This window comes from Drosophila suzukii, chromosome X (genome assembly GCF_043229965.1).
Source record: "Drosophila suzukii chromosome X, CBGP_Dsuzu_IsoJpt1.0, whole genome shotgun sequence".
NCBI lineage: Eukaryota > Metazoa > Arthropoda > Insecta > Diptera > Drosophilidae > Drosophila > Drosophila suzukii.
Genome location: NC_092084.1, coordinates 22,068,296 through 22,090,761, shown reverse-complemented (window position 1 = coordinate 22,090,761; position 22,466 = coordinate 22,068,296). Strand labels below are relative to the sequence as shown.

General features: G+C 40.0%; 2 protein-coding genes across 3 annotated transcripts; both read left to right on the top strand.

The window, feature by feature from the left end:
- Positions 1 to 412: 412 nt before the first annotated feature.
- Positions 413 to 17,834, top strand: LOC108004768 (putative per-hexamer repeat protein 5). 2 transcript variants are annotated; one of them, XM_017067812.4, is made up of 8 exons: positions 415 to 887; positions 12,067 to 12,457; positions 12,591 to 12,724; positions 12,788 to 13,727; positions 14,283 to 14,642; positions 15,675 to 15,842; positions 15,925 to 16,149; positions 17,032 to 17,834. In XM_017067812.4, the coding sequence occupies exons 2-8, from the start codon at positions 12,092 to 12,094 to the stop codon at positions 17,530 to 17,532; spliced, it is 2,694 nt and encodes an 897-aa protein (XP_016923301.2). In that variant the 5' UTR covers positions 415 to 887; positions 12,067 to 12,091; the 3' UTR covers positions 17,533 to 17,834. The 2 variants fall into 2 exon arrangements, with proteins under 2 accessions (XP_016923300.2, XP_016923301.2); XM_017067811.4 differs by lacking the exon at positions 15,675 to 15,842 and having other exon boundaries at positions 413 to 887.
- A 2,686-nt stretch (positions 17,835 to 20,520) lies between these two features.
- On the top strand, positions 20,521 to 21,441 carry LOC108004641 (uncharacterized). Its single transcript, XM_017067591.4, has 2 exons — positions 20,521 to 20,707; positions 20,769 to 21,441. The coding sequence occupies exons 1-2, from the start codon at positions 20,650 to 20,652 to the stop codon at positions 21,329 to 21,331; spliced, it is 621 nt and encodes a 206-aa protein (XP_016923080.2). The 5' UTR covers positions 20,521 to 20,649; the 3' UTR covers positions 21,332 to 21,441.
- Positions 21,442 to 22,466: the final 1,025 nt, after the last annotated feature.

The window sequence follows — 22,466 nt, the reverse complement described above, 5'->3', positions numbered from 1 at the left end:
ATTAACTTCGGAATATCCAAATTGAAATGTTAAGAACAGAACAGCTGAACAGAACTTCTGTTCTTAAAATCTACAGGTTAAATCCTTTGAGATTTTGTTAGCATTTAGTCTTGGGCCAACAAAAGTTCAATATATTGTCCGCCTGTGTTATAGATGAATTTATATTTATACTTCTAAAGTTCAAACCAAAAAGGGTGTTCTTAACGTTAATATTATTATAATATTGAACTATTTAGATTGAAGTCAAAAACCAAAGTCACAAAAAAGCTCATCATATTTGAAATACTGGTAACCCTTTCGAACATCTGGCAGCGCCGGCGCAAAAGCGTTAGCAGTCGAAAAACTGGTTTGGTAACACTTTTTTCCACTGCGCGGTCACTTTGACGACGGCTCCAATTTACTTGCCGCTTCAATTTGTCGTCGCCTCTCGCGAGCTTCACGTCGTCAGTGCGGAAAAGCCCCTGCCCAGAACAAATAACTCCCGCAAATTTCGTTTTTCCGAAGAAAAGAAAAATAGTAATTATTGCCGGCTTAGCAAATAAATATATATTTAAGCGCGTGTGTGCTGGCATTTGGTTTTTTTTTGGAGTGCATTCGATCTTGGGGCCAGCAAAAGTGCTGAAAGTGCTCGCGGGCACACAAAACGCTGCACCTGTCTCACCTGAGCGCTTCAAGCCACAAAAGTGTAAAGTGCAGCGCGACTCTTTGCTTTTCCATCGTTACTTATTTCGATTTCGAGATCCGCGAGATTCAGCAAGAATTCTGCGAGCGTAAGCGAGTGCTGTTGTTGTTGTTATTGTCGCCGCGCTCTAATTGCCAGGTTTCGTGTGGAGAATTCTTCAGCCGCTTCTTTTCATTCTTCTTGGGACGCCCGCACCGCAAATGAGGTAAAAACAATAAATAAACTAAGAAACTTGCACCACCATGAAGTACACAGGAAAAATAAGTTCCACAAAGTGGCTCTAACATATATCTAATAGGGGACTTTTTGAAACTTCAATTCCTTCAACTGATTCCAAAATATATTGAAATGTTTATAGATAATGTAGGTGGAAATACATATTTTAAATGCCTTCAAAATAAAACATATGTATTCGATTTTACCAAGGATCTGATTTTTAAATTCAGATATTCAGATTTTTTCCCGAAAAATATATTATATCAATCTTTTTTCCATTTTTTTGGTGTACCCTTCTTAACAATAAGTATGAGTTAGCGTTTAAACATGTAATTTAATGCCTTGGCCTGCTGTTATTGTTGGTATTATGTTGTTGTCTTGGTAGCCGTCATCTGTAAACCGCTTAACGGGCGACACAATTTTCAGATATTAATAAATAATGCGTTAATTGTCGCCCGGCCTTCAACTGTTTAGTTTGTTGTTGTTGGCCTTATTGTGGCTGTATCTTCGTGTTTGATTTGCTCTAAATACTTTGAAGTTCACGGAATAGATCTGGACTGTTGAAAATAAGAAAGTTCTTACTGTCCGCATTAGTCACGAATCTATCAGTGGCTGGTCTCAAAAAAAGGTGTTGAAATATATTTACCACCTTGCAAATTTGCTTGATTTATTTTATTTTCTCAGAAAAATTGGTATACATAATGCAATAATATATCAAATATCAAAATTTTATTTAAAACTTAAAGAAAATCTGTATACCCGTTACTCAAAGAGTAATTTGTTTAAAAGTAGGAATTTGTTTAAAATAGGAATTTGTTTAAAATTATGTAACAGGTAGAAGGTCTCTATAAAGTATATATATTCTTCTTCTCTAGGACCGTTCAGATCTTAGGAAGTGGCAAACACTTAAAACAAGCTATAGCTTTTAAGCTATATAGAAATTTGTTTTCAAGTATTTGCCACCTTCTCTCTAGCGCCGTCAGATAAAATGATAATTGCAATGCATTTCTTTTGTCAATACCTATCAACTTATCATATTTTTAAAATTGGACAATTACTTAAGAAGCTATTAGGAAACTATTAAGAACTTGAGTATAGGATGTTTATTATGGTCAGTGATGTAAAGGCACCTGGCGCTATCTAAAGACATGTTTATTTTAAAATAATAGAAGGGAACTTTTTGCTACAAATTAGAAAGCCTTTTTACTCAAAAAAGTATTTACCCTGTATTTTAGAATTTTTAAGTCCACTTTTTTTTAATTGAAATAAAAAGTTTCCTTATTTAGTATATTTTCTGTATAAAAGATAATGTGTGTAATTTATAGATTGACTCAAAATGCCTTATTTTTTAAAGTGGAAATATTAGGGGAATGGTTAGGATAAGGTATTATTAAATTTAAGTTATAAGAAAATATTTTCTGTTATGTTCTCTCATAGCTTAATTAAATTTGAAGACTCGTCCTTATCCTTAATAATTGTTTAACTTTCTGCATTTAAACTTCACTTGTAAATACTAAATTTCTCATATGGTAAATTGATGTGAAAAACTGTACCCAAGCCCAAAGTAAATTGAAAAGCTATGGTCAAAAAAAAATATGTGCCAAGACTGAGCCTCGCGGCTGATAAACGAGAATCTTGAAGACCGCCCGTAGAATCGTTTACGCAGCGGTTTCCTTGAAAACGAGCCAGAGAGTGAGGGCCTGGGCCTCGTTATGATTGATGGACTGGCTAACTGATTGGGCCGCCTGATTGATCATTGCATCTTGGCTGGGCGGCTTATGCAATCCCCGCCAGCAATTTGGACACTCGAGCCGCAGATGCAGACGCAGAGTGGCGCAGCCTCACCTGGTGAGCACCTGGTCGAATGGGCCTGCGGTGGGTTAAAAGCACCAGCCCCAGCAATGGCAATAACAATAACAGGCACACTTTGGCTCGGACAACAAACAGCAAACAGCGATCAACAAACGGAGTCCCACAAAAACGGCGACTTTCGAATGAGCACGGCTTGTGGGCCAATCGGTTAATTGCATTTCCTGGCCACCTCGTCATCGTCCATCGTGAATACCCATCATCATCCCCATAGGCCGACTCAAGCCAACCCATTCCCATGATGATGGGGCGTTAATGGCGCTTTAATTACCCGGACTGTTTGGCAGGGATCTTTGGATCTGTTGGATCTGTTTGGATCTCGAGACCGGGTCCCGCATTGCATTGCATTGCACATGCAAATTGCCAAATGGAAAATGCCAATTCACGTTGCGCGTATCTCATAGATACACAAAATTGAAATTATAATAAAAAGCAAAGAGGTAAAAAAACAGTTGCCGCGGCTGCCTTCGGCTGCCCAGGCTAACTTGAAACCCGGCTCGGCTCAGCTCCTTTTGTAATTCAAGCCACCGCACCACCAGCTGCACCACACATGGCGAAAATCCTTGAGATACTTTTGTTAACCATCTATGTAGTTGATAACAAATGCTACGATTTTCCATTACAAAACGACAACCTTAAAATGAACAAAAATGTTATATCTACATACCTTCTTATATAAGATATATCATACCACTAAGGATTAGGGATTATTTAAGGACTTAGGGATAATAAAAGATCCCTCATTTTAATAAGTCTGATTCGAAAAAATAAAATCATACATTTTTCGTTTAGAATAAGAATGGTTTATAAAATACTTAGATATTTTAGTCTTTAAATTTAATTTGTAAGATAAGAATTTTTAAAGAACTTTTTTTATATTCTTCAGACCTCAGAAACTAGCATCCCAACATCTTCTATGATTCTGTAGGTATTAAATTTTTAAAAATTTTCAAGTCTCCACCCAATATTCTCTGTGCACCAAAGAGCCTGGGCAACCAGTTCGCCTCGCCGCCCAGTTAGCCTCAGATGGCATTTTTGCCAGGCGGACTTGGCGGACAAACAGAAGGACGGACATTTGGCGGCGACTCTCGGACTGGTTGGGTTTTCCACCGTGTCTACCGCGACTGGCGTTTGTGGCTTAGGATAAGCCTTTTAGCCAACTTAACCCGCTAGCAGCCATTGCTAAATTAGCGAAAAGTAAACGTTTGCTTAGTTGTTGTTTTTTTTTTGGGTAATTAGGGCATAATTGTTATGCCATTGCATGCAAATATTTTTCTAACCGTCTTTTTCATTAAATAACATGGAAAAATGTAAATTCTTCACGTTCCCAGAGTGGAATAACCTTTCTAAGTGGTAAATTATAATAATGGTAATGAAATAAGCAAAGAGATTATTGAAAAAGCTGCCATGACAAAGGCGTTTAAGGGGAAATTAACCCCAATGGGTTTTACTGGCTATAACCGCTCTAGAATCCCCTGGCTAGATTTCGCTTCAACTTTCGCTGTGGCCAGAAGATGATGATCTGCAGATGGCTTCAGCCAAAGCCGCGCCCATCCAATCCAGTTTGGTTCCGCCGCCAATCCTCTCCTGCGCCCACTGAGAAATACCCAGAAGTGGCAGCTGGGCCGCCAGCTGGGGCTCCATCTCCGATCTCCGATCTCCTCGCCCCTCGTCTCCATCTGAATGTGAACCTCCTTCGCCTTCTCTGAGCTTGGGCAGCTGTTTCGCGTGGGCAACTTGGCCGAAAAGGGTTTGGGTAGAGGGGTACACAGGGAAAAAAACGACAACAATATCACCAGATCAGCTTCTCATTGTCAGCTTAATTTTGTCATATTCATAAGGTAAATAAACAAAGTCGAATGGGAAATAATGTGGAGTCTTTTCAGTTAGTTAGAGATTCATATTTATTAGGAAATCAAATGCAGGTGCACAGGAAAAAATATATATATCATAATTTAAAATCGAAAAAATTGTATTTATTTATGAAAAACGCTTTAAAAAATTAATAGGTACTATAAATATTATACTTTGTTAAACTACTTTTATGAGAGAAATGTAATAATTTATAAAATCGTTTTAGTATTTCAAATGTTATATTTGCAGACAGTATTTTTTTTTTATTTTTCCTTAAAAGAATTAAAAAGTTTTTATATGTTTATGGCTTAGTTAAGTTTTTATGTAGATGATAAAAAGTAAAAGCTTTTACATTTCAAAACAGTCTTTATGTTTATCACCACCTCTAGTATTTTTTATACTAAGTTGCAAGTTAATGTGCAAATATAGTTAATAAAAGTTATTCAATACTTCACTTAAATATTTAGAGCTTTCATGGAGTATGTGAAGTCTTTCAACTGACCCTCTTTTTTTTGGTCAGTGTATTAGAGTAGGAACAGGGCAGCTCGGCACTTTAATTAAAACCAACACCCTCGAATGCAAACAGACACAATTGCAACTGAAACCGAAAACGGCAACGGTGAAACATCAAATTATGCAAAACAATTCAATTTTTACCGCCATCAGCGGTCATTTACCCCTTTTGCAACTCCCTCTGTTTTTTGTTTATATTTTTCTCTTCATTTTTTAGCGGCACCCATCATTTTGCTTTAGGGCGCAACGTACAGCAAACGTACTTGAAACAAAGTTTCGTGTCACGCCTTGGACAAAAAGTTGTTCAGCGTTTCACACGCTGCAAGTGGGTGGCAGCAGCAACAGCAGCAGCAACAACAACAACAAGAGCCGCAGCTGGAACAGCAACAGCAACACTAGCAACAGCAACAGCAACACCAGCAACAGGTGTGTGGGAATCTTGGCCAAATAGCAAAAGTTCAATAGCAGCAACGGCATCGCTTGATGATGCGATTGTTGCTGCTTGCCACTGATGATGTTGCTGGTTGTTTCTAGTGTTTGGTGTTGCTGCTGTTGCATTTCGCCGCCAAAAAAAAAACAGTGGGCCGCAAAAGTAAACACCAGCAATGCTGCCATTTATCCATTGTGCAGCTGCTGGGCGGGAATGTTGCTGATGTTGCTGCTGCTGCTGTTGCTGGTGTTGCTGCTGCTGCTGTTGATGATGTTGCTGTTGCTGCTGCTGTTGCTGTTGCTGTTGTGACTGCCAATTTCCAGCTGACGCAATCAGGCAAATGAAGAGGCAGGCAGCGGTGCCAAGCTCATCTTGCACGCAATCAAACTGAATGATTTGAAGCGCAAAATTTAAATTGTTTTGCCAGCCGACGCGTCGGTTTCACTAAAGTCTGGTGTTGCTACTTCAGGCTTTGTCCCATTGCCACACACACGAAGCATTTACACAGCTTGCAGCATTAGCTGCCTCATTGTATCTACGAAGTTATGGCCTTAATTAACTAATTTACCATTTGTTTTCAATTTTTGAAAGCTTAAAAACAGCATTTATTCAATCTAGCTTTGCTTTGTTTATTTTTAATTAAATCTTTTAATCGAATATAATAAAATAATATAAGAAAAGCATATTCATTTCCTTATTTAGTAATTGTAACAGCTAAATCATAGTTTAAATAAATAGTATAGGTACTGTCAATGGGGAAGAAATCTTGAGGTTCTCCAATTTTCTTTACAAAAAAATGTATAAACAAAAAAAAAATGAAAAAATAATTTTTTGGAATTTTTGGAACTTAAAAAATATGTTATAATTACTTTCCGGGGAAAACAAATATTTTTAATCATTCATTTTAAAGCCACAAGATGTGTCTTTTTGAAGGTACATAGGACTATTGGCTTAATAAGTTATTAACCCAGTAGCTATAGAAAAACAAAAATAGTTCCAGAAAGACCTCTCCCCTAACAATAATCTGTAAAATTCTTTACAATGATTCTTGTTGATTAGAACAGGGATCTTAGAAAATATTTAAAAATAGTTTAGATTTGTTTTAAATATAGTGTAACATAACAGTCAAAAAAAGTAATTTATATTAATATTTAGACAGAAATATTGCAATTGCTTCTGTGACTCAATAATTTGCTAATAACCGATTTTATATTCTCAAACTGTTAAATAATGCCAATTAATGCAGTGTGACTCTAGATGTCCGGGGCTTTGCCCTTCAGCTTGTGCGATGTGTGAAGCAATCCTTTCCCGATGTTGCATAAGCTGCACTTAATTGGCTGAAGGTGAAAGCCAACGGCACAGGCACATGGACCTTCCTTTAACCCCCACACATCGTTGTTAATGTTCTGCAATTAAAATGAGCCAGAGTAAAAGTGCACAAGGCGCTTTCTCCAGGCAAAGGAGCAGATTCCCAGCCAGCTGGATTGTATGTTGCTGGTTGCTGGTTGCAAGTTGCTGGTTGCTGGTTGCCAGTTGCCAGTGGCTTCCTTGGGCACGACAGCAACATTTGGTATTTATGGAGTTGCTGCGACGCTGCATCACGATTATAGCCATGGCGCATCCTCCTCGGTGGCATAACCCACGTTTGACATTGCTTGCAAATTTGGCGATAAGCTTGGAGCTTGGTTTTCACCAGAAAAATGCCTTTGCGGCTGCTGCTCGAGAGAGGATGCTGCCTAGATTATCGACAATTTGTCACGTTGTCAGTCGTGCGTTTGCCTGATTGCCGCGGCGGAAGTAAAAGCCTGGGCACAGGTGCGCATCAGCAACATCCATACACCATACGCCAGCAACATGCAACGTGCAATATGCCAAATGCAACATGCAATGTGCAATGTGCCATATGCAAGCCATTCGAGCGCACACGTGTGTGTCCAACGGACGACAAATTCGACAGAAATTTCTCTTTTATTTATTGTAATTTCTTTCAGCAGCTGCTCCTGCCTATTCAAATAAGAAAATGATTTCAAACAAAAACAGCAGAGAGAAATGCTGCATGCATATGCTTAAATGAACGTGCAAATATTTCCATTTGATGTTTGGCTGCGACACGTGAGCAATTAAAAACATGCCCAATGAACTCATAATTAAAGGCAAAGCAGCAACAGCAGCTCGTTGCTGCAATCTTCAAAACGAAAGACTTAGGCAACGAACGCGCAAGATCAATCAGTTTGACGATCCAACGACGGAATTCGACATCACATGGTTGTCTCCCTCTATAAGAAAAAGCCAAAAAGATTGGCCAACTGAACAAGGGAATCGTTTGTCGATCAGAGTTGCCTCTGAATTTAGATAATTTATGGTTAACACTCATCATTTGGGTATTGCAGTTTAAACATTAACAACATTTCGGATTTCGAAGGGATAAGCTCTTCAAGTCTGTGGGTTTCTCTATTAATTTGTGTGAACATTAATTATCCCTACCCTGACCAGAAAATATGGTTTATTATTTGAGATACCCGACATATGGTGGCATGTAAATGGGTTGGAAGTGTGCCGAATGGGGCTATAAATCATTCAACAGGCGTTGACACCCATGAGACACATAGAACCCGATCGATCGAACCTTTCTTTACGACTTTCCCCAGATCATGACTCAGGGCTAATGAAAACTATACCAAGTGAAATTCCGAGCTGTAATCAAACCAAAGAACCGACACTGAAACAAAAAGCCAGGGCCGAGGCGTGATTATCAATTTAAAGAGAACCCGCCGTTAATGCGAGTCCAACGAATCTCGAACTCGATCTCGATCTCGAACCGAATGGGAAAACACTTAACGCTCTTGTCACGCACATGTAATGCGGAGAACTCACTGTAATGCTACGTGAGCCGGTAAAAAATGGATATGGTAAATACCAAAAAAACAAAAAAAAAAAGAGTATCAAAAATAAGTAAAGAAGAAAGCCTCCAGCATCCAGTTGCTGGAACACGGAAAATTATCATATATGCAGTGAAAGTCATGTCCACAAATAATTACTACATTTTAGCTGCCCAAGAAGACGCAACCGAAAACAATGTTGTTAAAAGAAAACAACAAATTCACTCCTCAGTTTTTGGCAAAACCGAGGAAGTTTCTTTCAACATTTCCGAGGAACTGCTAAGCATGAAATTCGTATGGAAATAAAAATCAGTCAGTGGTCAAGGCTTGTTATTTTTATTTCTATCTTGTTTTTACACTTTTTTCTCTTGGCTTTTTTTGCTTTTTCAATTAAAGTCTAAGCAATTGCCAAACGGAAACCGAACGGAAAGTGTCAACACGCTGGAGAGAAAATAAAAAAAGCGGGGGAAAGGTGGAAATCTGAGAGGCGTGACAGGAAGTTGTAGATGCCGCAGCAGCAGCAACAGCAACAGCAACTCATTAGAACTAATTGTAGGGGTCAGCGGGGGGTCAAAGCGGTACGGCAGTTGTTTTCTTTGCTTTTTTTTCAACAGGTGAAAGGCCGTCAAAGACGTTGGCCTTTTTGCTTTTGTTTCGTTTTGGCCACCGCTTTCTTGTTGCTGCTGCTGCAGTTGTTTGTCGAAACTTAATTGTAACTGCCAAATAATTTGTGGCGGCCACAGAAACAGATTATCATTATTATTATTACTCTCTTTCTATTGTTATTAACTGTCGAAAGCCAAAAGGGAGTGGCATTGTCTGCCAGTTGCAAGTTGCCACTAGCAGGTTGCAGGTTACAGGTTGCCGGTTGCATGCTGCCGCTTTTCATCGGCATCGATAAACGAGATCTTTGTCTCTGGCGTCGGGAAACTCCTCCATTAATCGAGATAAAAGCCGAGTTATTTGGGTCTGGGTCTGAACTTAACCACCGATAATTGTCGTTAATCGGTGGCATTGCTGGGATGCCAAACTGCCAACGGATGTGGGATGTATGCACCATGATTTTATCAATGGTTGTTAATCAAATGCAATGTCCGTCGATTGTTGGATTCCCAAACGATTTCAGATAGCAGATGTAGTAGCAAAGCGTCCTTAAAAATATAACTATATTTTTTAGTAAATGTTTAGCGCTGTTGATTTTAAATGCCTTGTTTTGTTTAGCACAAAATATTTTGTTATAGTCTACAAATTGAGTTGAGTTTCTTATTAAAGTTTGATAAAATCAAATATTAATAGGTGCTTAAAAGCTATTTAAGTTCTATGACACAATAACAATATAATCTATTTTTAATGACCCCATTGAGTTTCATAAATTCAATAATTAATAGACAATTTTCAAATGTAATTGATCGAATAACAAGTATGTCATATAACCCATCATTATTTTTAGCTAAGACTTATTTTCGATCACAGCAAGTATTATTTGGTAAAAAGTTTTATCTTTACAAACCATTTCGATAAAATAGATGGGCAATTGATTTATATTTAAAGACTTATCCCAACTATTCGTAGTTTTCGATAAACATTTTATTCAGATGACAGCAATCCTTATTTGTTAACCGATTGCAAATGACGGAATCGTTTAATTTCGATGACACAATTTAGATAATTTCGATAATCAATCGATTCCCAATTAGCCACTTAGCCATTTATGTCGATTGCCGGCAACTAATTAGAGTTATAACTTAATTATTAGTTAATTATCCCCATCACATTAATAAGCTGGCTCACATAACCCAATTCTATGTCTTACAATTATCTCTTTTCATTCGACACACTTTTCCCCCCATCATAAATTTTTCCCATAAGCCGCCAGCTCCCGATTATCGAATGATTTATACCTCTCCCATTGAGATTGCAAATCAAAATTCCGATTCATATTTCACCATTAGTCGGCGGGCAATTATAAATGTTTTGATCCAAGTAATTGCCGCTTGCGTCAGTGGCTCAGTTCGCAGTAAGTGGGTAACTGAGGCAATTTGGGTTCAGACTCAGATTCGGATTCAGACCACCTCCAAACTACAAACTACAAACTCCAAACTCCACCTTTCACCCCCCGCACATTGTCTTCGGGTCGCCGGTAAGTGAGTTGAACTTTGGCGAACTAAATGATTTATATGGCAGCTTCAGCTGGATCAGCTAACGAATAGCCCATTCGATGCGAACCGAATCAAAGTGCATAATGCAGGGCCCGGCGGGTGTGCATAATTTCAATAATAAATTTCTATAATTTTCCCCCAGTTTCTTTAGCGTCTTTTTTTTTTTTGGCCCGCTGCAAGTGAAGCGTAGAATTACGTGAAAAAGTGAAATTATGCGACGGCGGCGGCAGTGAATGTAAATCGCCTCAGATCTCTGGCTTACCAACTTACAAACTTACAAACCCACCAACTGGCAGTGGTGCGTGAAAGCAGGCACCACCACTGAAAAGAGCACCACCAGCACCACTCGTGCACTGCACCGAAAATTTGGGACCTAAAGTCGAAGATAGTCTTAATGCGGATGCCCGAAAGTTATAATAGTATATATTCAATCAAGAAGAATTCCTTCCTCCCTTTAATATTCTTGATTATGAGATTTTCGAAGCATAATATCATACATTATTTACATACAGTGGGTGCAAGAAATATAACCATCCATAGACTCGAGTTTTAGTTAAAAAATATAGTTATAAATCTAAGTTTCTTATAATAATAAAAATAATATTATTGTAATATATAAATTACCAAAATGTAACAGAAAAATATCATATTTTTATTTAAAAAGAAAATATAACATATAAATATCTGTTAAAAATATTTAATTTATATCTCTATTTGGTTTGAAGACTTTATAAAGTTTAGTTTTAGATCCTAAATTATAATTATATCATTTTGTATATTATATGGTTAAACATACATTAACTTTGTTTGAACTTTCGTTCAGTGTATCCAAACAACCAGCAGCACTGCCTCTGCCGATGCGTGTGACCCAATTCGGGAAATTTTCGATTGCAAGTTCAAGTTTTGCTCACTTTATTTATATACATAAGTATATATACCTACAAATATACCTGTGTCTCGTCTCGTCTTGCATTCTGCTTCTTCTTCTTCGTTCATTACTTGTCAGGCTGTTCACGTCGCCAAATCGGGCATTATTTTTGAGAAGGGGTAGGGGGTACGAGGTGTACGGGAAGGCACTCCCCACTTTCTTCAACTTTCGCATGGAATCCAATTAATTCGCTTTTTGGCAACTCTTCAACAGAGTTTTCCGAGTGACGATTGAAAATATCGGTATCGATAAACATAATTTATTGCGATTTTTTCGATTATTAAGTCCGATTATTCCAAATGCAAAAGGTTATTTCAAGGTTATTCAAACCTCAAATGGTTGATTGTTCCTTACTCTTAATTTGTTGTTTTTGGTATTAAATGCTTAGTAAATGTTGATAATTTTAGAAGATTTTTTAGTAATATCTGAGATTTGAAAAAATCGTTTCAAATATTTTATGTGACTATATTTATGGATTCTTATTGGGTTTAGTTTGGTCCCTAAGTAAATAAATATTTCCTTTTCCCTTCTTGCAGCTGCCTGTGAAGAAGCCCCTACAAAATGATGACGATGACAGCAGCCTCGGCCTCGATATCCACATCCGCATCCACATCCGCCTCCGCATCGATAACCAACTCGGCGTCGACGGACTGCAGCAGCAGCATGCAGGGATCGACGACCAGTTCGGCGTCCAGCGATGTGATGACCCTGACGACCACGGCGGCCTCCTCGTGGTGCGCCATTCCGGCGAGCTCCCGCCTCCGGGTGCTCCGCCTGGTCAGACCGCACCAGAGGCGTCTGCTGGTCGGCGGACCGGAGAGGGGCAGCACCTATGGATTCGCGGTGCGTGGAGGACGGGAGCACGGCACCGGTTTCTTTGTGTCCCACGTGGAGCACGGCGGCGAGGCGCAGCTGAAGGGTTTGCGGGTAAGTGGGTCACTGGGTCTCCCTTCGATGGGCGACCAGTGGATCGCCCATAGCCCCGATCACGTAGCACTACGTGATGGATTCTAGGGCGAGGTTTTCCATTTGCATTTCATAAACACTTTCCCCCCGGCAGATTGGCGACCAAATCTTGCGGATCAATGGGTTTCGCTTGGACGATGCCGTGCACAAGGAGTTCATCCAACTGGTGGCTGGCCAGGATCGGGTCACCCTAAAGGTGCGAGGCGTGGGCATGCTGCCTGTGAGGGAGTAAGTGTGGACTAGAACTCAAGATGAGCCCACAAGGATCTCGTTAATAAATATATATTATAGCCAACCGGAGGAGCGTTTGTCCTGGAGCGTGGTGAAGCTGCCCAGTGTGAGTGGCACACCCTCGGAGAGTTCCTTCAAGGGCGAGCGACGTGGCGCCAGTCGGGACATCAGTGTGGTGCTCCATGTGGCGCCCAGGACGAAGCTGGGACTGGGTATCTGCAAGGGACCCGAGTGGAAGCCGGGCATCTTTGTGCAGTTCACCAAGGAACGGAGTGTGGCCCGGGAGGCGGGTCTGCGTCCGGGTGACCAGATCCTCAGCGTCAACAGCATCGACTTCTCGGATGTCCTGTTCAGCGAGGCCGTGGCCGTGATGAAGAGCAGCAGCAAACTGGACATGGTGGTGCGCACGGCGGCGGGATGCGATCTTTTTCCGGGCGAATCTAGTGGCTACAACAGCTCCGCCAGTTCGGTGACGGGCGATCAGAGTCCTTGCTGGGCGGATGCCAAGTCCAAGCGATTGACAGCGGTGAGGGAGGAGTCCGGCGGAGGAGGTCCAAACTCGGGATCTGGAGTGGGAAATGGAAATGGTAGTGCCAATTGGTCGCAGGGCGTTGAGGTGCACAAGCAGATGAACAAGACTATCATCAAGCTGACGGAGAATGGGACCTCTATAAATAACACCTATGTGGCCAGTTCCGGCAGCAGTTCCGTTTCCGGTTCCGGTTCGTCCGCCAGCGGAACTTCCGGTCGCAGCCAGCAATCGCAATCGAGTCCATCCCGCAATTCAACCACCATGAAGCGCAGCCACCTAAGGCCCGTTAATTCTTTGGGATTAGCAATAGGACCTGGATCAGGGTCAGGATCGGGGTCAGGATCAGGTGGAGTAATAGGTGCACCTGTTCCCCCGCCGCCGGCCATCAATGAAGGAGCTAGTCCCAGCGGCTCAGCGGGCAGCAGTCTCTCCAGTGCCATAACCGAGGAGCTTAAGAAGCGCAAAGAGGTGGGTTTTCCATTTTAGCAAAATTTTAAATATTTAAAAATACTTAAAATATACGAAATTATAGAGGAGCTTATCCCATAAAAAATCAATAAGAAATTTCAACTTTATAAGCACCTTTTAACTTCGTAAAATATTTAAAAAACTTAATTTCCATTGTTCGAAAAAAGCTTTTCCTCACAAAAGTTTTTTCCGCTGTCTTTCCTTTTGTCACTCTTTATAAATAACGAAGTATTGTCAAAGAAAGAGAAATCGATTGCCATTTTCAATAACTAATTTACATTATTCAATGGTATAAGTGATGCCTGAAAAATTACCTGTGAATACCAAATTAATCTTGAGAGTTTTTTTTGTGCATATGTTATAGATGTATTTTAAAAAATCTCAACAAAATCCAATTAATATTAAACAAGCTTAAATGTTTTTGAGCAAGTGAAATTTTTAATGTTATTATACATTTTACAGAGACTTCAACTAAATAAGTCAGCTCCTCTAATCATTTATTTTAAGTGCAACCTAGCAGATTGCCTCACCATCAACTAATTGGAATCATTGCAGAAGCAGCAGCAGCAACATCAGCAGCGCAACAATCGCGATCGAGATAGAGATCGAGATGAAAATGGAAACGTGGGTCGTCAGCTGGCGGGGCACAATGGGAATGGTATTGCAAATGGAAATGGAGGCCACCGCAGCTCCGGCGGACAAGTGTCGCATCGCCCTCGGGCGAATGTTGCTGGCGTGGCTGCAACATTGCAGGGCAGCGAACGCATCAGCAATTTGGGAGGCGGCGGCGGCGGAGGAGGAGGAGCAGGTGGATCGATTGGAGCTGGCGGAGATCAGCACACGGCGCTGATGGATGAATTCAAGCGGGCGCACCAACGAATGTTCAGGAACGGGTTCCATGAGAGCGAGCACAAGGTGAGCAACCAGCGACCAGCAACTACCAACCAGCAACTAGCAACATCCAAAACGCAGCAGCAACATAGGCTATTTATCGATTGTCGGCTACTTGCAAAGGTCAAGAGAGCTAGCTCTGCGAACTGCACTTGTCGTGGGCCACTGGCTGGAACCCCATCTCAAGACCCCCTTCCCAAGACCCCGTTTTCCCAGCCCATTGTTGTTGGTTGCTGTTGCCCAACAGAGCAACAACTCAAGTAGCTAGCCACTTGTGGAACGAGTACTTCAAGGGGGGTTGGGACTTGATTATAATGAATTGATGGCATCTTATCGGGCAGATCGATAAGAGTAGCAGCCACAGCCGATTTCCCAGATTGTATTGGCCATATAACGATGGTTATATGGGTCATTATCAGGATCAGTGACCATTTAGTTGACGCCAACTGGAAATGGCTGAAATATGCACTTTTCGTGTTTGACTGATGTCAAAAAGTATTGACAGTTGTTAAAAATTAACAGTGTTACGGATATAACTTATATTTATCTAATGAATTGGATTTAACATCAATATTAAATATATATTACATATATTAACGACTTAATTGCTTTTGCAAACAATTCGAATGATATTATATGAATTTATCAGTACTTAAACGTCAGTTAGAACACTCATTAGAAGTCAGCATAATTTTTATGGATGACTGGCTATTGGTAATTCCCCAAAAATCAATCAAATACTCACGTTTGCTGGGTGACAGTCAAATTGTTATCGATGGCACTCTATTGCACATGGAGTTGTGATTCCTGGCCAATTTTCATACAAAGTTCCACACTTGGGATGACTCATGCGATCTGGGTGACGAAAAATGAGCGAGAAAATGTTAGAGAAACCAAAACAAAAACCCGGGCAAACAAATGGCCAAAAGCAAACAGGTGGAGTGGTTGGGCATATTTTTGTTGAGTTGACTGTTCTGTGCTGTGACTACTCCTCAATGGCTTTATCTAATCGGCGGCGTCGGGCGGTGAGCGATGAACCCAACTGCGCCGCCGAAGTTGTCCAGTCTTGGCAAGAACTCGCTACGGAATAGATCGCATTACGGCCGGAAAATGAGTTTGCTGCGAGTGAAAAACGGTGGAGACGGGGGCGAAGGGTCAGGGGTCATGCCCACCATGCGACCCGTTAGCATGGGTCGACCCCTGGTGACCATGTCCACTTACCAGGTATTTCCTTTGGGGGAAACATTCACCAAGTGTTTGATCTATTGCTAATCTGGGTTTCACTTTCTGGCACTTTCTTTTGCAGGAGCGCGTTGAAACGCTGAAACGCACCTCTATTATGCCCGATGAGAGCTGTTATCGGAATAGTATCAACAACAATGGTTTCAGCAGCAACAGGAGCAACGGCAGCAGCAGCAGCAACACGAGCAACAGCAACAGCAACAGCAACACGAGCAACAATAATCGCCTGCAGCCCCAAAATGGATTAAGTCCGGCAAATGGCAATGGATCGCCGGAACTTCCGCCTCCGGTAAGCGAATGACCCGTGTCCGAGTGTCCACCAATATCCCCAAAATAACCCAAGACTAACCCAACAGCTGTCAGCTTTCAATAAAACTACCCACTAAACTCGAATCCGAAACGTCTTTATCCATATCCCATAGTTTTAGTATGGGGGTCTACTCTTAATGGTTATCAATAATAGCTCGGTTTATGCAAAATGATGTTTTGGAATATTTTATTGTAAAACAGCCTATACTTATATGCATTAAAAGAAAAATTAATTTTAAGCCATTTGGTTTTAAAATAAAGTACATTTTCTACAATGACTCAGTTACAACAAAAACGTTTTATCATTGTTTAAGGGCTCTAGAACTTTGTAATCTTGTTGTGAGAAAAATTAATCATCATTATTATTATTATTTAATGCTATCTTTTTAGTAAAAACCACAATCTTACAAGGGTTTTATAATGGATCTATAGCATGGGTCTACCTTGAGATATACCTATGTATATGATGGGCTAACTTTATTTCTTTGTACTTCAGCTTGTTTATCTTAAATAATTTATTTATTTATTTATTTATTCTCAGGTTAAAAGGCAATTGAGAAATTACCTATAACCTATGCTCTTTATTGCAGCTATAGCTACTGTGGCCTTAAGCTACGTTAGCTTAAATAATAATTAATCAGATAGTTAAATTTTAAATCATTTTGCATCAATTGAAAGTAAACAAGGCTTATAACTATAAAAAACCAGAAGAGTGATTGTTTTTATAATTTGTATTAATTACTTTGATAGATCGTTTTTGGGTGTTTGAACTAAAAGTTGTCTATTTTTGGGCATTGCCTTAAACAATTAACTATCAAAACTAATGATTCAGTTGGTAATCCTCTTGTAATTTTTTTTGCAGCCACCACAGTTCGCCAATCCCCAGCCAAAGCAGATGCCGCCCCAGCAGCTCAAGCTGACGACCGGAAATGGAGCGGCGAACGGAAGTGGGATAGGATTGGGCAACGGCAGCTTGGCCAAGGTCAAGCAGCCCATGTCGCCCATGCGCAGTGCCAGCATTAGTGTGGGCGGTTTCCGGCCACCAGCCACGCCCCAGCCCGACTACGACGCAGTCCAACTGAGATCCCCTCCAGGAAATGGATCGGGAAAAGGTGCAGGAGCGGGATCCGGATCGTCGGGACTACCCACGAGTCAGCAGCAAAGGCGAACCCTGCGATTGGGCACGGTGACCATCGGGGAGTACGGGGATCAGAGGACGATGGGAAAGCGCGAAACCCTGCGAAAAACGAACGGAGAGTCCGGTTCCAATGGGATCCTGAAGAACGGAACCAACCGGAGCAGCGCCAGCTTCAATCACGGCTCCTCCCACCAGCCGGAAAAGTCCATTAAGTTCGGCAACTGATTGGGTCGGTTATAACCCGGATGTATACATATACTTTTGTGCAATATGCTCAATGATTGAGGATCGGAATCAACGAGGAGAGTACAAAGAATCGGATGCGCAACGGCTTTCCATATGCATATACATATCCATCATATCCATTACTTTATATCATTTTTTTGTTTACTCCTAACTCTTATTGTATTTTTTTTTTTTTACTATTTGTTGGAAATATTCTATCACTAGCTGCTATTATTTAACCAACACTGTAAATAAACCACTGGCAAGTGTGTGTGTTTCCAATAAAGCATATATGTACCTTATACCCCGGCTCTAGATATATATATATATATATAAATAAATGTGTCTACATCTAAACAAAAGCAACACTGATAAGGAAATGAAAATATTTAGCCGCTTGCGTCAGCTGGCAAACGCCGTCAGGCAAATCCCAATTACATTAGACCCGTAAAGATATCGGGCGTGTTCCCGGGGTGTACGCCTCAATTGATAGTGATAGTGATTGCTATTGCAGAGCATAAGTCTTCGACGACACTTTTAATTAAATGAAGACGCTCCTAATCAGCGAGAAAATGGCAAAACGAACAGTTTGTGGCGAATTTAATGAAACATTTATAAAATGTATTTTCTTTAATAGAGCGACTTTGGGAAGTTATCTAAAACAATTTAATTTTCAGCGACAGATGATGTACAATTTATTTTGGGATGACAAACACGGTGAACTAAAAGAGAAAGAATTATCACTACCTTTGCCGCGAAACCATAGTACCATAGTAACTTAACTGGCGTTTTAAAGATATTAGATAAAATTTAAAATTTTAACGGTATGAGCTAACTTGTAAAGTGATTGGGATCGTTAGCATAGGTAGCAAACTGTTCAAAGCAGTCGGTCCTCTAACTGTACGCCTTGATTTTGCAAAGCAACGATTGAAAAACTGGAAAGAAAAATCGTATTTTTGACTAAAATCTGAATCTTGTATTTTTGACTAAAATCGGAACCCCATTTTATCGCCCTAAAAATTAAGTTTTTGGCTGCTACAAAGAAAATAAACGTCAGATCGAAGAGTGTCATACCTCTTTGCGCTCGTTGTTTAATTTCCAATCGATTGGCATTAAAACCTGGAAATTTTCAACTTTTCACATTTTTCGCAAAAAAAGACAAAAAATGAGAAATTTGGTCAAAAAATAGATTTTCCTTAAAGTGATTAAAATCGTTAGCATAGGAAGCAAGCTGTTCAAAACAGTCGGTCTTTTAGGTGTACGCCTTGATTTGACCAAACTACGATTGAAAAACTTGAAAAAAATCGTATTTTTGACAAAAATCTGATTCTCGTACTTTCGACTAAAATCGGAACCTTATTTTTTCGCCCTAAAAATTCAGTTTTTTGGCTGCTTCAAAGAAAATATACGTCAGGTCGAGAAATGTCATTCCTCGTTGAGCTCGTTGCTTAATTTCCAATCGATTGGCATTAAAACCTTGAAATTTTTAACTTTTCACATTTTTCGCAAAATAAGACGATCAAAATATAAGAAATTTGGTCAAAAAACAAATTTTCCCTTAAGTGATTAGGATCGTAAGCATACGAAGCAAGCTGCTCAAAACAGTCGGTCTTTTAGCTGTACGCCTTGTTGTGACCAAACTACGATTGAAAAACTGGAAAGAAAAATCGTATTTTTGACTAAAATCTGTATCTCGTATTTTTACCTAAAATCGGAACCCTATTTCTTCGCCCTAAAAATGCAGTTTTTTGGCCGCTACGAAGAAAATAAACGTCAGATCGAGGAGTGTCATACCTCGTTGAGCTCGTTGCTTAATTTCCATTCGATTGGCATTAAAACCTGGAAATTTTTAACTTTTCACATTTTTCGCAAAAAAAGGCGACCCCTTAAAAAAATGAGAAATTTGGTCAAAAAATAGATTTTCTTTAAAGTGATTAAAATCGTTAGCATAGGAAGCAAGCTGTTCAAAACAGTCGGTCTTTTAGCTGTACGCCTTGATTTGACCAAACTACGATTGAAAAACTGGAAAGAAAAATCGTATTTTTGACTAAAATCTTACAAAAAATGAGAAATTTGGTCAAAAAACATAAAACTTTCAACGTATTAATCAGTTTTTTTTTTCAAAAAAACGAAAATTTTTTTTTTTGCTGAATCCGAAAGTATATCCCCTAGAGAACATTTTCCCAAATTTTCATAGAGATCCGAATAATAGATCGACGATGACTTGTAAGTTTGCTGCTCGACTTCAATAGTTGCATATACTCAACGTAAAACTTTGAATGCGATTATCTCAAAGTCGTGTTTTTCCAAAAGTGCCTTTGCTGTGGCCGCGATTGCACAAGAACTATTTCATCGATCTTCTTAATTTTTTTTTTAAATTATTCGTAATGATTGTGCCGAGTTCGTGAACGATTCAGTTTTTATGCGCCAATTTTGATTTTGCAGATCAGAATTTTTTGATAAAATTTTTAGAACTCGAAAAATCAACTTTTTGGAAAAATCGTTACTGTATGCAGAAAAAACCAAATATTCTTGAAAATAATCGTTCACGAACTGGAAATAATACTATACTAATAAATTTTTTTTGGTTTTTTGATATCAGTTGACCTGCTGGACTTCCATCGTGGTCACCGCAAGCCGCTATAAAAAAAGGGTTCCGAGAGAATTGCCATAACTTCGTAAATTATTTATATTTTTTGAAGAACAAACGCTTGTTGTTTCGATAAAAACATGTACTATCAATAAATAATAACTTCAGTGTCATAAAATAATTGCTACACACCTGAAAAAAAATCCAAAGTTCCCTCAATTTTTTCGCTCAAGAAGGTATATAACCCCTTAAGTACTATGCAACAACCCTTTCATTGGGATATTTTGAATAAAACTGCTAGAAGTAGGAATGTAACCATTTTAACCTATCAAAAAAACGCCCCCCCCCCCAGGCACTTAACTTTTCAAACACTGCTTCTTGACAAGATTCACCCTAAAGCCTAGGGGACACAAGTTTTCATTATTGATAGACGGTCATAGAACATTCTATTTCACTTGACAAGCCAAAGGTCTGTGACATATAAAGAGCTCTATCTTGCGAAAAAATTAAACTGAAAAGAAAAAAAAATGAAAGTTACCAGCGGAAAAAGGGTTTTCGATGAGGAACTCCTCTCGATGTCTTTAGGTGAGTAGTGAATTCTTATAGTGAGGGGATTTCAGGGAGTTAAAGGAACCTCTTGTCCCAGATGATTACTACCTTAAGAATGTGAAGAAGACGAACTTCGTGCCGAGCCGTTCTGGGCCCAATGCTTCGAGTACTTCGAATTCTTCGAGTTCTTCGCATGCTTCGCATTCTTCGAGTTCTTCGCATGCTTCGCATTCTTCGCATTCTTCGCATTCGAATGCAAATTCGCTCTACCAGCGAACTCATTTCTTTGGTCCTGCCTACCGAAACACTCCGTCGTCCCTGCTCAACGTGCGGGTGGATAACCTGCTGCGCCATCTGAAGGACCTCACGGTCGTGGTGGACTCCAAGGGCCTGGTGGGTTCTGCCCAGAAACGACTGGACGTGATAACGAAGCGCCTGGCTCAGGTAACTAAGATGTCTTCGTCGCCTCCAACACCTCCGATGCCTCCGATGCCTCCGATGTCTCCGAGGCCCTCTCCTCCTGACCAAGATCCGCAGGCTACCAAGGAAGCTCAGGTGCCCGAAGACGCCCAGATTGCCCAGGATTATGATGACACCCTGGTCCTCACCATCGGCGACGAGGCACTCTACGACGAGGCCTACAAAACGGACACTCTCTGAATGCCCGTGGATGATAGCAAATAAATATCTTCATATCCTAACGAATCCTAGCCCATTGGCTTCTCCAAAACTCCGGCGATTATGACACCAGCTGTAGAAGTTGAAAAACCACATCGACAACATTTTAAAAATAAAAATCTCTTTATTGATCGCCTCCCATGGAAAGTAAAACTGGGTCTTGGGTGGTCACTTCACTGGAAGAAAAATGTGGATTTTATTTTTTGTAGATTTTTATTGAAGGTGAAAAGTAATTTTATTTCCAAAATGGGATGACAGCCTTTGCTCGGCTCTGCAGAATTCGTTATGAATAGTCATATGGAATTTCTCCCAGTGTGGAGTCATAATTGCACAACCATCAGGTGGATTGCATGGATGTGTGTGGGGGCGAGGGGCGTCTACCGATTGACCAACTAACTGAGTAAGCTGAGTAAGCCAAGTTTCCTTCCTCATTGTTGCGACAGAATGGCGGCAACGTTGTTGACAGCAACAAGTTGCCGGTTTCGAGCTTGTTATTATTGTTACCGTTTTATTGCTGTTTTGTTGTTGTCATTAGTATTACAATCCATACGCTACACTGTCGGAAAAAATTGGGACGGCTTTAGAGACTTGGAGTGGGGTTTTGGATAACACTTAGTATTTGTTGAGCTTGCGTTGGAAAAATGTATCCATTCCTTTAAACGAAATATGTAAAAAAATCAGCATTGTATTAACACATTGCATTAATTACACTGATATAAAAACGAAGTAAGTCCAAAGATTTCATATTCAATTTTAATATTTTTCGCTTTGTATTTGTTTCCTTACTATTACTATTAATAGTATTATATCCCTCTTTTTGTATGTCATTTAAAAATTCATTAAAAAAACATATTATTTATTATCTTCTCTTCAACTTTCGTTTCAGTGCTCCACTAATTTTTAAATCGTAAGAAAATATTATTTCTGTGTGATTAAAATAAACTCTTTGGATCATGTTTTGTATCAAATAAAAGTAACGTTTATTTGCATTTTATTTGCAGTGGCCCTAGAAGTCGTTAGCCCCCGAATGCCCCCTGAAAACCTGAGCTCCAGCTGAAACCCAAACTAAAGCCAAAACGATCGTGGCTCAATGTCCAAAGCGGCGACTCTCGTGGTC

What these genes read in the sequence shown, in the direction of transcription:
- LOC108004768 (XM_017067812.4), top strand. Translation starts at nt 12,092, where the DNA reads ATGATGACGATGACAGCAGCCTCGGCCTCGATATCCACATCCGCATCC. An exon ending in GGCATGCTGCCTGTGAGGGA is followed by an intron (nt 12,725 to 12,787) that starts GTAAGTGTGGAC and finishes TATATATTATAG; the next exon opens with CCAACCGGAGGAGCGTTTGT. An exon ending in AGCTTAAGAAGCGCAAAGAG is followed by an intron (nt 13,728 to 14,282) that starts GTGGGTTTTCCA and finishes GAATCATTGCAG; the next exon opens with AAGCAGCAGCAGCAACATCA.
- LOC108004641 (XM_017067591.4), top strand. Translation starts at nt 20,650, where the DNA reads ATGAAAGTTACCAGCGGAAAAAGGGTTTTCGATGAGGAACTCCTCTCG. An exon ending in ACTCCTCTCGATGTCTTTAG is followed by an intron (nt 20,708 to 20,768) that starts GTGAGTAGTGAA and finishes CTCTTGTCCCAG; the next exon opens with ATGATTACTACCTTAAGAAT.